The sequence below is a fragment of the Carcharhinus amblyrhynchos genome, unplaced genomic scaffold (assembly GCF_965287045.1).
Source record: "Carcharhinus amblyrhynchos unplaced genomic scaffold, sCarAmb.v2.hapA scaffold_39, whole genome shotgun sequence".
Classification (NCBI taxonomy): domain Eukaryota; kingdom Metazoa; phylum Chordata; class Chondrichthyes; order Carcharhiniformes; family Carcharhinidae; genus Carcharhinus; species Carcharhinus amblyrhynchos.
In genome coordinates this window covers 9,020,173-9,037,966 of record NW_027649780.1, presented here as the reverse complement: position 1 = coordinate 9,037,966, position 17,794 = coordinate 9,020,173, and the positions used below count along the sequence as shown (strand labels likewise).

General features: G+C 44.5%; 2 protein-coding genes across 2 annotated transcripts in view; one reads left to right on the top strand and one right to left on the bottom strand.

The window, feature by feature from the left end:
• Positions 1 to 17,794, top strand: part of LOC145335633 (uncharacterized) — a 198,718-nt gene that overhangs the window by 129,472 nt on the left and 51,452 nt on the right.
• On the bottom strand, positions 3,093 to 17,771 carry LOC145335566 (uncharacterized). Its single transcript, XM_080181373.1, has 4 exons — positions 17,680 to 17,771; positions 14,441 to 15,499; positions 14,122 to 14,125; positions 3,093 to 3,996 (listed from the first exon to the last, which is right to left on the bottom strand). The coding sequence occupies exons 2-4, from the start codon at positions 15,436 to 15,438 to the stop codon at positions 3,241 to 3,243; spliced, it is 1,758 nt and encodes a 585-aa protein (XP_080037499.1). The 5' UTR covers positions 15,439 to 15,499; positions 17,680 to 17,771; the 3' UTR covers positions 3,093 to 3,240.

Below are 17,794 nucleotides of genomic sequence, written 5' to 3'. Positions count from 1 at the left end.
TTTTCAAAGAACTGCAACAATTTTGTGGAATATCTAGGAGTATTTTATTAAAAAGTCAGTATGATACAAATGATTGCACCGTTGCTCTGCCTCATCAGTAAGAAATTGGAAGTGAAAGAGTGAAGTGGTTTGGTGGACAAGTTGTTCACGTTCTGTCACTGGGGAGAATTTCAAAATCATTGCCCCTCATAAAGAAGGCGGCTGCGCATGCGCTCCTAATAGAGGGCTTTTGCCCCTAATAAAAATGGCGACGTGCATGCTCCATATTGGTAGTGCCCGGATGAAGATTGTAGCAGTTAACCCGGTTCTGGAGCTGGAAGAAAGCAGAGGCCCTGCTCTGCGCAAAGGGCCGGGACCATCTTCGGATAGCGGTAGATTTTTTTGCAGAGGTTTGCTGTTCATGATTACGAAGCCTCCCTAATCCCCCCCACCTGATCCATTCCTGCCTCCGCCCGCCATTCCCACCTTTTCTGATTGTGGATCCGAGAAATCTTCTCTCCATCGCCATTAATCTGCGCATGCTTCACTCAGCCCCGCTCTTCATTCAGTCTGGTTGGAGGACCAGCCGCTGCCGCTCGGTCCTCCAGCCCCGCCCCCTCCTGCTATTTGACCGGAACTGCTGTCAATCATTGCCCGGGCATTGTGAGGTGTCAGTGTCGCCCGGGGCGGGGGGTTACTACTTATTACCACTATCCGCCACTTCAAACTCCAACAAAGAGAGCAGGGGAACACTGACCGAGTGGCAGTGTCACTGCATAAGTAATACAGAGACTCAGCACAATGTTTGGGGACAGGGCTTGAAATCCATTAATAAAATCTCTAATTCAGAATTAGTCTCAATAATGGTGACAGGCTCCTCTGAGAAAATCAGTTCTGGACCCACGGTTAATGGCTGTGATTCTGTCTGATCAGTCAGGGTGATTCAGATTCATGTTATCAAAAGTAATGAATGAAATTATCTGTTTGACATATGCATGAACTGGAGGCTACATGTGACTCCAGAGCCACAGCAATGTGGTTGACTCTCAACAGCCCTCAGGCAATGAGAGATGGACAATAAATGCTGGCCAGCCAGCAACACCCATGCCCCATGAATGAATTTAAAAAAGTTACATCAGGGTGAGAGTCCTGACAAGTTTTTAAATCAGGTTTAATTGGACTCTATCACATCGGTGACAATGATTGTGTTTCGGATGAAATCCCTTCCAAAGCAGCTTTTCAAATGAGTCATTCTGTCTGGTTTTTACCATCACTCTCTTCACTAGCTCCTGCTGCTGATCTACCTCCACCTGACAAATAGCAATTTATTGTGGACTCTGATCAGTAACATCCCCAATCATTCAGAGTTTGAATTGTTGAGGAGTGGCTTCCTTTCTGCTGTAGAAATGCTGTGTTTCAGAATATTTAGTAGTGACATCAGTAACGATTTGAAGGGCTGTGATCACAATAATGTAAGCTTTCTGGGCTAACTGTCATAGTTGCGGTGGATATTTCATAAGGATACTACAACTGCTATAGAGAATCAAAGACACAGCTCTAGTCTGATACAGACCTTGTTCAGAAAACTAAGACCTGATCATATAAGCCCCAGGGCAATCTAACAGTGATTTGTCTTTAACAGGGCCATTGGACATGACCTTTTCAAGTTTTAAAGTTTATTAGTGTCACAAGTAGGCTTACATTAACATTGCAATGACGTTTTTGTGAAAATCCCCCAGTTGCCACATTCCAGCTGTTTGGGTAACTGAGGGAGAATTTAGCATGACCAATGCATCTAACCACAACACCCTTGGATTGTGGGAGGAAACCCATACTGACAAGTACATGGGATTCTTTCATACTGAAACATCCCAGCTAAGTGATAATTATTAAGATTCAGGACATGAATGCATAATTCCAGAATTCATCCTCTCTTAACACACCAGAATACTTCTTTAGCCCCTTGTTGATAAAGTCACTGCAGTGTATGGGGTCTCAGAAATATTCAATTAAACTCTACCAAGCAATTTGTGTGCTTAACTAGACAATGGACACTAATTCTCCTTTGTGTTCACTGTGGAGAAAGACATGACTTTGGGGGGGAGGTTCTTTCAGGTAAGACATGACTTGGGAACCTTGGAAAGCTAGTGCTGATATACTGGGGACAGTTCGCATCACAATAGAGGTAATGGACGTGTCAAAATGTATGAAGGAGGATTAATCTCCTGGCCCTGACCAGGTATATCCAAGAACACGATGTGAGCCTAGAGAAGTAATTGCAGGAGCCTGGCTGAGATACTTGCATCATTGTTCGCCACGGGTGAGATACCAGTTGACTGGAGGGTAGCAAATATTGTGGCCTTATTTAAGAAGGGCTGTGAAGAAAAACCTGGGAATTATAGACTGGTAAGCCTAACATCTGTAGTGGGTAAGTTACTAGAGGGGATTCTAAGGGATAAGATGTACAGACATTTGGAAAGAGGGTTTGATTATGAGTCGTCAGCACGGCTTTGTGCATGGGAGATCATGCCTTACAAATGTTAGAGTTCTTTGATGAAGTGACAAGGAAGATCGATGATGGTAGGGCAGTAGACAGTCTATATAGACTTACAGACTATACAGATTGATGATGGTCAGGCGGTAGACAGACTTACAGACTATGTAGACTTTGTATCTCCCCCCACTCAACTTAAACCTATGCCCTCTAGTTTTAGACTGAGCAAGAGATGAGAAGTACACTCTGAGATAAACAGCAGAAAGATAACAGTAGATAATGAAGGAGAGACAGTGGATGAGCTAGAGATGGAGAGAGAACTAGAGAAAGAGAGAGCTATTGACATGGAGAAATTGGTTGTTCTGCAGGTTAGTGAGATTAGGATCAAAGGGAGATATGAGTTCAGAACTTGGACAAAAACAGACAGTTTACCCTAGTGGTCCAGTGATTGGGAAGAAGCAGCAGAGGCAGCTGATCAGATTGTCTCAATGTTTGTGTCAAAGAACCTCCTGAGCTCTTCTCAGTTGTTGGAGGTGAGGATGCAGGAGACAGAGGAGAGACAGAGCCCTTCAAAAGAATCTGAATTGTGTTAGAGATATTTTTAAAAAACTGGCCACTGTTTGATTAACATGAATCTAATTTAATTGTATTTTTAATCCAGAATACTATTATGGCTGGATAGGAGTTTATGAACATCAGCAGTAACAGACCCCAATGAATATGGTTCAGGCCTGGATGCGATTAGCAGTAAAATACAATCTCTTTAGTTACTTGTGAATTTGTTGGTGCATCAGTAAGTTGGGAAACTTAGTGAATCTCTCTCCACACTTGGAGCAGATGAACAGCCTCTCCCCAGTGTGAACTCGCTGGTGTCTCTGAAGAGTGGATGACTGAGTGAATCTCTTCCCACACTTGGAGCAGGTGAATGGTCTCTCCCCAGAGTGAACTCGCTGGTGTCTCTGCAGAGTGGATGACTGAGTAAATCCCTCCCCACACTCTGAACAGGTGAATGGTTTCTCTCCACTGTGAGTGCGCTGGTGTACAGTGAGATGTGATAAACGTCTGAATCCTGTCCCACAGTGTGAGCACCTGAATGGCCTCTCCTCAGTGTGAAGACGTTGATGGTACATAAGTTCCTGGGAAGTTTTAAAAGATTTCCCACAGTCTGGGCATTTAAAAGATCTCACGTCAGTGTGAACTTGTTGGTGTGTCATCAGGTTGGCTGAAAAAGTGAATCCCTTTCCACACACTGAGCAGATGAATGGTCTCTCCCCGGTGTGAACTCGCTGGTGGGTCAGCAGGTTGGATGACTGAGTGAATCCTTTCCCACAATTGGAGCAGGTGAATGGTCTGTCCCCAGTGTGAGTGCGTCGGTGTGTCAGCAGGGTGGAAGATTTAGTAAATCCCTTCCCGCAGTCTGAGCAGGTGAATGGTTTCTCCCCGGTGTGACTGCGATGATGAATTTCCAACTGGGATGGGTAATCGAATCCCTTCCCACAGTCCCCACATTTCCACGGCTTCTCCTCAGTGTGGTGACATTTATGTTCTGACAGGGCAGGTGATTGGTTGAAGTCTCGTCCATACACAGAAGATGTGTATAGTTTCTCTCCGTTGTATCCAGTGCTTTTTCCTTCCATGATCAAAATCTGATGGTATTCAGGTTATTGACTCTCAGACTTTGATGTGATGTTTAGTTTCCTGTTCCACAACTGCAAGCCTTCCTTTCTGTTATTCTGCAAAATTGATTTAAAACAGAAAAAGGACGTGAGAGAGAACCCCCAAAACACAAAGACAGGTTGTGAAATTGAGCTGACTGAATCTGGTAATTCATGGGGCCAGCACTAAGAAAAAGTGACCATGAAAACTGCTGGATTGTCATAAAAACCCAACTGATTCACGAATGTCCTACAGGAAAGGGAGCCTGCCTCCTGGTCTGGATAAGACTTTGACCTCTGAGGGAGGAGAAGGAGGGAGAGAGTGAGAGAGAGAAGAAGAAAGAAGTGGAGAGCAGGAGGTGAAGAAGGGGGATTTTATACATAAACCACTCAGCCAGAACTTTGACCGAACCATTAAACACTGAACCTCTTCTCAAAGGACCAGGCAGTGGGATTATGTGAACACTATCACCTGAAAATTCTCCAACACATACACTGCACTGACTCGTCTGACAATCCACTTACATATTCGGAAGTACAAAGCCATTGCCTTCAGGCACTTCTACAAACTCCACCCCCTAGACATAGACTCCATCCCTCTCACTGTTAACAATCTGAGGCTGAACCAGACTGTTCACAGCCAGGGAATCATTTGCGAGACTAAGACGAGCTTCCAACCACATATCAACGTCAGCACCCAGAGCGTCTATTTCCACTCACTGTCGTCATTGACTCCACCCCAGTCTCAGCTCATCTGTTGCTGAAACCATCATCTATTCCTTTGTTATCTCTGGATGTAACAATCCAAACACACTCCCAGCCGGCCTCCCACATTCAACCTCTCTGTAATCTTGAGCTCATCCAAAAATCTGCTCCCTATATGCTTACTCACATCAAGTCTTGTTCACCCATTACCCTTGTGCGCACTGACTTACAAAGATTTCTGATCAATAAGTAACTAATTTTTACATTCTTGCCCTTATTTTAAAATTCCTCCATGGCTCCTTCCTATCTGTGTAATCTCCTTGAGACTCACAAATCTCTGAGATAGAATCATAGGATCCCTACAGCGCAGAAAGAAGCTTGCACCAACAAAAATCTCACCCATCCCTATCCCTGTAACCCACATATTATCCTGCTAATCCCCCCGGCACTAAGGGGCAATTTAGCATGGCCAGTCCACCTAACACATTTATCTGTGGAGTTGGATTTCTGCAGATCTCTGCACTCCTCTTTTCCTGACCTCCTGACCCTTCTTTATTTTAATTGTTTGACTTTTGGAGGCTGCACCTTCAGCTGCCAAGCCCACAAGCTGTGGAATTTCCTCCCAAAAGCTCTCCGCCTCACCTTCTCCTTTTAAGATTTTCCTCAAAACCTCTTTAACCAAACCTTTGACCATCTGTCCTCATACCTCTTTATATGGCTATGTCAAATGTGACATCTTAGAAATCTGAGAAACACCTTGAAATGTTCCATTATGTAAAAAAAAGTGCTGTCCAATACACTCTGCTATGACTGATTTGGAGATATTTCATTGTTCCTTCATCATCACCGCGTGAATAATCTGTATCTCCTTACCTAACAGTATTGTGGGAGCAGCTTCACCACACGGACTGCAGTGGTTCAAGAAGGTCAAACATCATCTTCTCCACAGGTAACTGGAGATGGGGACTATTTGCTGCTGGTCTTGTTAATAATGCCTAAATTCCAAAATTAAACTTTAAACATATGTATGTGTGAAATAGAAAAATAACATCTGCAGAAATACTTGTTCCTCTAACAATATCCTTTTCCCTTTATAGACAGTGTCTGTTTCACAACCTGATCTTCCCAGGATCGAGCTCCTTTGACAATTTCACATTGGAAATTGGGTCCGACTGAGTTCCACAGTCCTTTTGGTTAAACCCAACAGGTTCTCCTAAATCTCCATTCCAGCTCCAACTGATACAACAAAAAAAAAGGGAACTGGACAAGACCCTGAAGAGAAAGAAAACACTGGGTTCCAAGGAACAGGCAGGGGAATGAGTCTAACTGCCTTGTTCTTGCGGACAGCCACAAGGGTGCAACACTCTAAAGGACTCCACCTGTATTGGAATCATTCTGTGACTCTATGACTCAATGAGAAAGGACCTGCATTAGATGCAAGGGTTCACCCTGATACAAATCAGTTCTTAAGTAGTTCCTCTCTATCTCTAGACTCAGAAATGACTGCAATAAAATAAAAGCCCAATACTGATTCTGCTGGAAATCTGAGCTAATATTGGAAATATTCAGCAGGTCAGGTAATAGCTGGGGTGAGAAAGACAGAATCAATGATCCAGTGTGAACTATGTGGAATAAAAATGGTGCCAAATGTAATGTAACCTCTGAAATAGGAGAAGTGGACTAGAACACAGGAAAAACAATTCCTGACTATTAAAGATACTGCGGGAAGCTGGTAAACCAGCAGCACATCGTTACAAATGGGAACCTTCTTTCAACATATTTGGCAGAACTAACAGTGAAATACTGAACACAACTGAAATACACCCATCATTAGAGAGAGAGGAAATTAGACAATGACAGAGAGGTGAAACCGGGCAATGAATACACATGGAGTCAGGTCCACAGTAAAGGAGTCAGACCAGCCCCAAAGACATGGAACCTGTCACAGATAGCAAAGCTCAGCATTTAAAACTCTCAACTGTAGATATATGGTCAGAAACAGTCATCTATGAAACAATTTCACTGTTTAAAATTTAAACTCTTCTGTTGGGACCCTCAGCTGGGAGGATGTCAGAAACACTGGAGTCAGAGAAAAGTCTCCCATTTGAGGAAATACCTGGGGAGCGGGGGTGATGTCGCTGTGGAATTGTGGGTGTGTGATGAGATCACAAGGAGATACACAGGACATCTGGGTTGGTGTAAACCAGTGATCACCACACATTATGGAGGATGTGAGAGTCCTTAAGAGGATGCAGAGGAGATTTACTAAAATGATTCCAGAGATTGTCGTTACAGTGTTAGGCTGGAGAAACTGACATTATTCTCATTGGAGCAAAGGAGATTGAGGGGAGTTTTGTCAGAGGTGTACAAATTTATGACAGGTATAGTTAACTTAGATAAAGTTTAACTATTCCCATTATCCAATTACAGGACACAGATTGAGGATTTTGAAAATGATCTACCAAGGGGATATGAGGAAGAAATTTTACACAGTCAGTGGTAATGACCTGGAATCCGATACTTCCACTCAAAGACTGATAACATCTGGATGCTGTAATCGAATGGTGCTATCAGATATTGATGTCTTTTCAACATATCCTCTACTAATATGCTGTAAAAGAAGTTTACAAATCCCAGCACTGACAGTGCAGAAATGCAATTCAGAAGAGACAAACATTTTTCTTGGTTTTAGTTTGCTGTATGCAAATTCTCCCCTTCTAACTCCTTGTAAAAGGAGTTTCCAAAATGCATCACCATCAGTCTGGGAAATTCACCATATTCTCTTCTGCTGACAGGGAGCACAGCCCAAGTGTCCTTCTGCACTTTGCCCAGTGAAAGTTGGTGGTCGATAACCTGGGTCTGTGACCAGGACACGCTTTACACCTCATGCCTTGTTCAATGCTAAGGTGGGACTGATAACAAACCTGCAGATCTTTTGACAAATGGGGAAGGAGATCCCATGAGACAGTGGGATGTGAAGAGCAGTCTTTAACATAAGAACTAGGAGCGGAGTAGGCCATCTGTCCCCTTGAAGATGCTGTGCCACTCAATAAGATCATAACTGATCTTTTCGTGGACTCAACTCCACTGACTTGCCTGCCCACCATGAGCCTTACTTGCTTTACTGTTCAAAGATTTATCTATCCTTGGCTTAAAATCATTCACTGAGGTAGTCTCAACTGCTTCACTGGGCAGGGAATTAAGCAGATTGGCAACCTTTTGTGTGAAGAAGTTCCTCCTCAAGTCAATCCAAAATCTACTCCTCCTTATTTTGAGGCTATGCAACCCCCCCCCCCCCCCCTCCCCGGTTCTAGTTTCATTTGTCAGTGGAACAACTTCCCTGCTTCTATGTTATCTATTCCCTTCACAATCTTATATGTTTCAATAAGATCTCCCCTCATTCTTCTGAATTCCAATCAGTATAGCCCCAGTCTACTCAGTCCGTCCTCATAAACCAATCCTCTCAACTCTGGAATCAACCTAATGAATCTCCCCTGTACCCTCTCCAATACCAATATATCCTTTCTCAAGTAAGGAGACAAAAATGTACACAGTACTCCATATGTGGCCTCACCAGCATCTTATACAGCTGCAACATAACCTCACTGTTTTCAAACTCCATCCCTCGAGCAATGAAGGACAAAATTCCATTTGCCTCCTTAATCACCTGCTGCATCTGCAAACCATCTCCTTGTGATTAATGCACAAGGACATCCAGGTTCCTCTGCACAGCTGCAAGCTGCAATTCTTTACCTTTTAAATAATAGTCCATTTTGCTGTTATTCTTACCAAAATGGATGATCTCACAATTACCAACTTTGTACTCTATCTGCCAGACCCTAGCTCATTCACTTAGACTATCTATATCCCTTTGCAGACTTTCAGCATCCTCTGCACACTTTACTCTGCCACCCATCTTAGTGTCATCTGTGAATTTTGACATACTACACTTGGTCCCAAACTCCAAATCATCTATGTAAATCGTAAACAATTACGGTCCCAACACTGATCCCTGAGGCACACCACTAATCACTGATCACCAACCAGAAAAACACCCATTTACCCCTACTCTTTGCTTTCTGTTAGTTAACCAATCCTCTATCCATGCTAATACATGGATATAACACTGCACACCTTTATCTTATGCAACAGCCTTTAGTGTGGCACCTTGTCAAATGCTTTCTGGAAATCCACAGATTCCCCATTGTCCACCACGCACGAAATGTTCTCAAAGAATTCCACCAAGTTAGTCAAACATGATCTGCCCTTCATGAACCCATGCTGAGTCTTCCCAATGGGACAATTTATATCCAGATGTCTCGCTATTTCTTCCTTGATGACGCATTCAAGCATTTTCCCTACTACCGAGGTTAAGGCAACCGGCCTATAGTTACCCGCCTCTTATCTACCTTCTTTTTTAAGCAGTGGTGTCACATTTGCTGTTTTCCAATTTGCAGGAACCATCCCAGAGTCCAGCAAATTTTGGTAAATTACCACTAGTGCATTTGCCATATCTTTTAGCATTTGTTTCACTTGCTTTTCTTCTCTGTCACCGCTCTGCCTCATCAATGAGACATTGGGACTCAGAGGGTTGATGCAGTTTGATGGACAAGTTGTCTCCATTCTGAACAATGGGGAACAAGCTCCTCCCACTCAATGACATCATTGCCCCCTACAAAGATGGCAGCCCCGAATTAGCCCTGTTTGCACATTGGCCCCAACAAAGATGGCGGCCGTTAACCCGTCATCCAGAGCTGGAGACCCACCCAGTGCATCTGGAAGGCCCTGGAAGCTCTTTTTCGGACATTGCGGTTACACATTTTTAGGAAACATCTCCGCCCGGTAGCTGGATCCATCGCTCCCTCCCATCCACTATTTTCTGCTAGCGATTGTGGATCTGAATAAAATTACCTCTCCAACGGCCATTAACCACACTGCGCATGCTTCACTCCCAGCCCGGTCCCGCCCCTCATTCACTCCCATTGGTTGGAGGACAAGCCGCTATCGCTCGGTCCTCCAGTCCCGCCCACTCTCCCAATTGGTCCGGAGCTGCCGTGAATCAGCCGGGCATTGTGACGGTTTCAGATGGTGAGGGCCGACTTACTGATTATTGTAGGAAGTCTCACAACACCAGGTTAAAGTCCAACAGGTTTATTTGGGAGCACAAGCCACTAGCTTTCAGAGCGCTGCTCCTTCATCAGGTAAGTGGAAGTTTTGTTCATAAACAGGGCATATAAAGGCACTTACAAAATAATGCTTTTGCTACCGAATAAACTGGTTGGACTTTAACCTAGTGTTGTGAGACCTCTTACTGTGTTTACCCCAGTCCAATGCTGGCATCTCCGCATCATTGCTGATTATTGCAGCATTTTCTGTTTGGGAATTAATGGGCCAGGAACTGGCAAATGGAATTTAATGTTGGCAAGTGCGAAGTGGTCCACTTTGGTAGGAATAATGGTAGGAAGGATTATTACTTACGTGGCAAAAAACTGCAGCAGGCGACGGTGCAGAGGGACCTCGGGGACCTTGTGCATGAGTCGCAAAAACCCAGCCTGCAGGTGCAGCAGGTGGTCAGGAAGGCGAATGGGATGCTGGCCTTCATAGCGAGGGGGATTGAATATAAAAGTAGGGAGGTCGTGCTGCGGCTGTATAGGGCATTGGTGAGGCTGCAGCTGGAGTACTGTGTGCAGTTTTGGGCGCCGTACTTACGCAAGGATATTTTGGCCTTGGAGGGAGTGCAGAGGAGGTTTACTAGGCTGATGCCGGAGTTGAAGGGGTTGAGCTATGAGGAGAGGCTGAATAAACTAGGCTTGTACTCGTTAGAGTTTAGAAGGATGAGGGGAGATCTCTTTGAGACATATAAGATGATGAATGGGATGGATAGGATAGAAGTGGAGAGACTCTTCCTGCTCAGAAAGGATAGTAGGACTAGGGGGCACAGCCTCAAGATAAAGGGGGGCAGTTTAGAACGGAGTTGAGGAAGAACTTCTTCACTCAAAGGGTGGTGAATCTCTGGAATTCTCTGCCCGTTGAAGTGGTGGAGGCTACCTCGCTAAATATTTTTAAGAAGTGGGTTGATGGGTTTTTGATAAGAGAGGGGATTAAGGGTTATGGGGAGAGGGCGGGAATGTGGAACTGAGCCAAGACAGATCAGCCATGATCTTATTGAATGGCGGGGCAGGCTCGAAGGGCTAGATGGCCTACTCCTGCTCCTATTTCTTATGAATTAGAGCTAGAGATGGATGGTCAGTTCCCCTGTGTCCGGGGCTGGGGGATTCACACTCATTTCCCCACGACACTCATTATCACTGCAACTTTATAGGAGAAACTCTCCGCTTCAATCCCCACTGCAAACTTCGTGTTTAAAATTGTTACTGAGGAAGAATTAACAATGAGTTTCATGTTGAACAGGGTGACAGTTACTGTTGCCTTATTCTTTAAAAACTCCTTTACCTTTAAACAGGTAATGGTAAGTGAGAGAAAACTGATCCACAGTGACCCAAAAACTAGACTTGGGTTTGATTCCCGGCTTGAGTCATTGTGTGGGGTTTGTATGTTCTCCGCGTGTTTGCGTGGGTTTTCTTTGGATGCTCCGGTTTCCTCCCACAAAAGAGGTGCTGGTTAGGTTGATTGGGCATGCTAAATTGCCCCTCAGTGTCACAGGATGTGTAGATTATAGGAATTATTGGAGTAGATATGTGGGGTTATGCAGATAGTGCCTGAGTGGGATTGTTGTCGGTGTAGACTTAATGGGCCAAATGGCATCCTTCTGCACTGCAGGGATTCTATGATTCTAGACACTGCAAAAATTGCAAATCCAACTTCAAAACAGAGACAATCTCTTCCTAAACTCACAGCAGAAAAATAGCCTCTCCCCAGTGTGAGCTCACTGGTGCACAGTGAGTTGAGATGATCTCCTGAACCGAATCTCACATGAAAAGCAACTGAATGGTCTCTCATCAGTGTGAACATATTGTTCAAAGCATTTCCCACAGTCTGGGCATTTTTAAGGTCTCTCCCCAGTGTAAAAATGGGTGTTTGCAGGGTGGATCCTGTTAGCGTCCTGGACTAAAACCCCTAAATTACATTAGGAAGCCAGACCAGACCCCAACAACATTTCTATGTTGGCATAAATGTGAGGATAGAATGCTTTGTTCCAGGAGTAATTTCACTGATTTAGGGATTTTTTATAGTAAAACAAACTTTATTTAATATCACTGTTTAAATATAACTCTAACAAATGAAGCAGTTATTAACAGTTGAACAATATTTAAAAATGAAAGTAAACAACTTTAATTTCTAATCTTTCACTATTTCAGTTCTTCTTAAGTGATGTAAATGACACTTTAAATACAGTTAGCAACCATATGCAGACTTAGTAGGGTGGCATGTCAGCATTGCTCACAATACCAGGGAGCCAGGATCAATTGTGGTCTTGGATAACTGTGTGGACTTTGCACGTTCTCCCTGTGTCTTCGTGTGTTTCCTTCATTGCTCCCATTTCCACCCACACTCTAAGTATGCGCAGGTTTGGTTGATTGGCCCAGTAAAGTTTTGCCTTGTGTCGGGGGATGAGAAAGGTAAATATGTGGGGTTATGGGGATAGGGTTTGGGTGGAATTGTTGTCAGTGCAGGCTCGATTGTCCAAATGGCCTCCTTCTGCTCTGTGGGAATTCTTCACTGAGTCTAGACAGTCTTGAAGCTTTTCGAGAGCAAACGAGCCTCAGACCAGTTTGTAGAAACCCTCTAACAGTTCCCTCCCAGAACTGCAAAAGCTTCTTTCTTGCTGCACAGACCCACATTATCCCATGACCCTGTAACAACACTAGTCAGAAATCCAAGGGGAACTTCTTATATAAACAAAAGCCCATTAGCTCTATCACAGAAACAAATTTCTAGCTAAAATGAGTCATTAACTTGCTTTCAGAACCCTTGAGCCTACAAAATATAGCTGAATTTTTAAACATTCCCCGAAACATAAAAACAATGTATATATACATACATATCCATTGCAATATTCTCATCACACTTTCCATACTTGAAGCTTATAAATGGCCTCTCCCCAATGTAAACCTGCTGCTGTGCAAAAAGCTGGGGTGACATTGAAGCTGTTCCCACACTCAGAACAGGTGAGTGCGTCAGTCAGTTTCCAGCTCTGATGTGTAACTGAATATCTCCTCACATTTCCATGGTTTCTCACTTTGGTTGTGGACAGTGGTTTGCTTCCATCTACAAAATTCTCTGCTTTCAGGTTACGATAAATTGTGTTGATCCATCTAATCCTGATAGTCATAGAGTTTTACAGCATGGAAACAGATTGTTTGACCCAATTTGTCCATGCCACCCCTTTTTTTTAATTGCCAAACTAGTCCCAATTGCCCACGTTTGGCCCACATCCCTCTATATCCATCTTACCCATGTAACTGTGTGAACGCTTTTTGAAAGACAAAATTGTACCCGCCTTTACTACTACCTCTGGCAGCTTGTCCCAGACACCCATCTCTGTGTGAAAATATTTGCCCCCCTTGGACCCTTTTGTATCTCTCCCCCTCACCTTAAACCTATGCCCTCTAGTTTTAGACTCCCCTACCTTTGGGAAAAGATATTGACTTATCTAGCTGATCTATGCCCCTCATTATTTTATAGACCTCTGTAAGATCACTCCAAGTCTCCTACACTCCAGAGAAAAAAGTCCCAGCCATCTAGCCTCTCCTTATAACTCAAACTGTCAAGTCCTGGTAGCCTCCTAGTAATTTTTTTCTGCACTCTTTCTAGTTTAATAATATCCTTTCTATAATAGGGTGACCAGAACTGTACATGGTATTCCAAATGTGGCCTTACCAATGTCTTGTACAACTTCAACAAGACGTCCCAACTCCTGTATTCAATGTTCTGACCAATGAAACGAAACATGCTGAATACCTTCTTCACCACTCTGTCCATCTGTGACTCCACTTTCAAAGATCTATGAACATGTATCCCCCAATCTCTTTGTTCTGTAACTCTCCCCAGTGCCCAACCATTAACTGAGTAAGTCCTGACCTGGTTCAATCTACCAAAATGCATCACCTTGCATTTATCTAAATTAAACTCCACCTGCCATTCATCAGCCCACTGGCCCAATTGATCAAGATTTCTTTGCAATCCTAGATAACCTTCTTCACTGTCCACTGTGCCACCAATCTTGGTGTAATCTGCAAACTTACTAAACATGCTGACTAAATTCTCATCCACATCATTAATATAAATGACAAATAACAGTGGACCCTGCACTGATTCCTGAGGCACACCACTGGTCACAGACCTCCAGTTTGAAAGACAATCCTCTACAACCACCCTCTGTCTTCTGTCATCAAGCTGATTTTGTATCCAAATGGCCACCTCACCCTGGATCCCACGAGATTTAACCTTAAGCAACAACCTACATGTGGTACCTTGTCCTAATGTTTTGTGTGAGCTTCCTGAACCCCAAATATTCCCCTTCTAAGACCAACTATATTAATATCTGTAACAGAGCTGGAGTTATTTTTCAATTCCACAAACAGACCCAAATGAACATGGTTCAGTCTGAACATGATTAACAGCAAAATCCAATCACAATAGTTACTTGTGAGTGCGCTGGTGTCTCAGGAGATTGGATGAGGTAGTGAATCCCGCCCCACACTGGGAGCAAGTGAACTGCCTCTCCCCAGTGTGAACTCGCTGATGTGTCCGCAGATGGGATGACTGACTGAATCTCTTCCCACATTGAGAACAAGTGAATGGCTTCTCCCCAGTGTGAATTCGCTGATGTGCCAGCAGATTGAATGACTGACTGAATCCCTTTCCACACACTGAACAAGTGAATGGCTTCTCCCCAGTGTGAGTTTGCTGGTGTATCAGCAGCTTGGCTGAACGAGTGAATCCCTTCCCACACTGGGAGCAGGTAAATGGTCTCTCTCCAGTGTGAACTCGTTGGTGTATCAGCAGGTCAGATGACTGAGTGAATCCCCTCCCACATACTGAACAGGTGAACGGCCTCTCCCCGGTGTGAACTCGCTGGTGTATTAGCAGGTGAGATTGGTTAGCGAATTCCTTCCCACACTGGGAGCAGCTGAATGGCCTCTCCCCAGTGTGAATTTGCTGGTGCCTCAACAAATTGGCTGAATGAGCGAATGCTTTCCCACATTGAGAACAAGAGAATGGCTTCTCCCCAGTGTGAACTCGCTGGTGTATCCGCAGATTGTATGAGTGAGCAAATTGCTTCCCACACTGGGAGCAGGTGAACGGTTTCTCCCCAGTGTGAACTCGCTGGTGTATTGCTAGGTTGGATGGCCAATTGAATCTCTTCCCACAAAGGGAGCAAGTGAATGGCCTCTCATCAGTGTGACTGCATCGATGAGTTTCTAGCAGGGATGGGTAATTGAATCCCTTCCCACAATCCCCACATTTCCATGCCATCTCCCTGTTGTCACGACAATGATGTTCCGAAAGACTTGATGATTGGTTAAAGTCTTGTTCGCACACAGAACACGTGTACAGTTTCTCTCCACTCTGAACGGTGCTTTTTTCTTCCGTATTCAAAATACAACAATGTTCAGAATATAACAAATTGGCCAACTTCATCAGGTTCTGATATCATGTTTGGTTTCAGTTTCCAAACTACAAATCCTCCTCTTCTGAAACCCTGTGAAATTGATTTAAAACAGAAAAAAGGGAATGAGAGAGACCCACAAAAACAGGTTGTGAAAGTGAGCGAAATGAATCTGGGAATTTGTGGGGTTGACATTAGGAAAACCGCTGGCTTTTCATAAAAACCCAACTGGTTCACCAATGTCCTTCAGGGAAGGAAACCTGACACCCAGTCTGGATCAACACAAGGCTGACGACACTCTGGGAGGAGACAGAGAGATAGGAGAGATCGGGGTGGGGGGGGGAGGGTGAAGGAGTGGGATTTTATACGTCTACAACTCAACAAGTCTTTGACAGAATCTCCCAAGCACTCAACCTCCACTACCAAGGATAGGGTAGCAGGTAAAAGTGAACCCCATCAACTCCAAGTTCCCCTCCAACTCACACATCATCCTGGCTTGTCTGACATCCTGTCCTAAAAGAACAGAAATTTTTTTTATAAATACTGGGAAGACTGAAGCCATTGTCTTCAGTCCGAACTACAAACTCCACTTCATCGCTAACAACTCTATCCCTCTTCCTGGCAACTGTCTGAGGCTGAACCAGGCTGTTCACTACTGTAGTGAAATATTTCACCCCAGTTTGAGCTTCCAACCGCATATCCACATCATCATCAAGACTACCTATTTGCAAGGAGACACAGGTTCAAGGCGAGAGGGGGAAAGTTTCAGGGAGAGACTGGTGGGTGTCTGGAATGTGCTACCAGAAGAGGTGGTGGAAACAGGCACATTGGCAACATTTAAGAGGCATCTGGATGGGTACATGAATAGGGAGGGAATAGAGAGATAAGTATTGAATCAGGGCAAAAGATTTTTTTTTAAATTAAGGCATCATGGTTAACACAGGCTCGGAGAGCCAAAGGACTTGTTCCTGTGCTGTACTTTCCTTTGTTCTTCCACCTCAGTGGCATCACCTGACTCCACTTCCCCACCCCCCAAATCTCAGCTGCTTTGGAACTCCAAATCTCCAAATTCTGAGGCCTGGGCCTCGGCTCCTCCCTCTGCAACTGGATCCTGAACTTCCTAACTCACAGACTACAATCAGTAAGGATAGGCAACAACATTTCCTCCACAATCGTCCTCAACACGGTGCCCCACAAGGCTGCGTCCTCAGCCCCTTCCTATTCCTTATATACCTATGATTGTGTGGCCAAATTCCCCTCCACTTCGATTTTCAAGTTTGCTGATGACACCACAGTAGTGGGTCGGATCTTAAACAATGCCAGAGTACAAAACTGAGTACAAGAATTAGACAGAATCTAGTGAACTGGTGTGGCGACAATAATCTCTCCCTCAACGTCAACAAAGTGCAGGAGATTGTCACCAGCTTCAGGAAGCAGAGAGGAGAACATGCTCCTGTGTACATCAATGGGGATGAAGTAGAAAGGGTCAAAAGCTTCATGTTTTTAGGTGTTTAGCTCAGCAACAACCTACCCTAGTCCCCCCATGCTGACACTATAGTTTAGAAAGCCCACCAACACCTCTATGTTCTCAGATTAAAGAAATTTGGCACGTCAGCTACAACTCTCACCAACTTTTACAGATACACCACAGAAAGCATTTTTTCTGGTTGAATCACAGTGGATTGTATCAGAGCTCCTGCTCTACCCAAGACCGCAAGGAACTACAAAAGGTTGTGAATGTAGCCCAATCCATCATGCAAACCGACCTCCTATCCATTGACTCTGTCTACACTTCCCACTGCCTCCGCAAAGCAACCAGCATAATTAAAGACCCCCACGCACCCCGGACATTCTCTCTTCCACTTCTTCCGTCGGGAAAAAGATACAAAAGTCTGAGATCACATATCAACTGACCCAAGAACAGTTTCTTCCCTGCTGCTGTCAGACCTTTGAATGGCACTAAGTTGATCCTTCTCTGCACTCAGGCTATGACTGGAACACTACATTTTGCACCCTCTCATTTCCTTCTCTATGAACGGTATGTTTTGTCTGTTCAGCCCACAAGAAACAAGACTTTTCACCGCACGTTCATTCCATTGTGACGTCAACAATCGCTTAACTCTCCCTCATTGCGCATGCTCCAGACCGAACGCTTTCCCCCAGTAAATATGGCGGCTGTTGACACGGGCCTGTCCCGGGGAAAAGCCTGAGCAGCTTCCGCCGCTACAAACGCTTCGGCCTACACGGGATATTTATGAGGCCTCCAAACCTACCCGTCGGCTCCAGCCCTCCCTCATGATCCATCCCACGGTATCTCACCGGCTAACAATTTCCACAACCGCCCCGATCGTGAGTTCTCATCGGAACTGCGCATGTCCTCAGTCACAA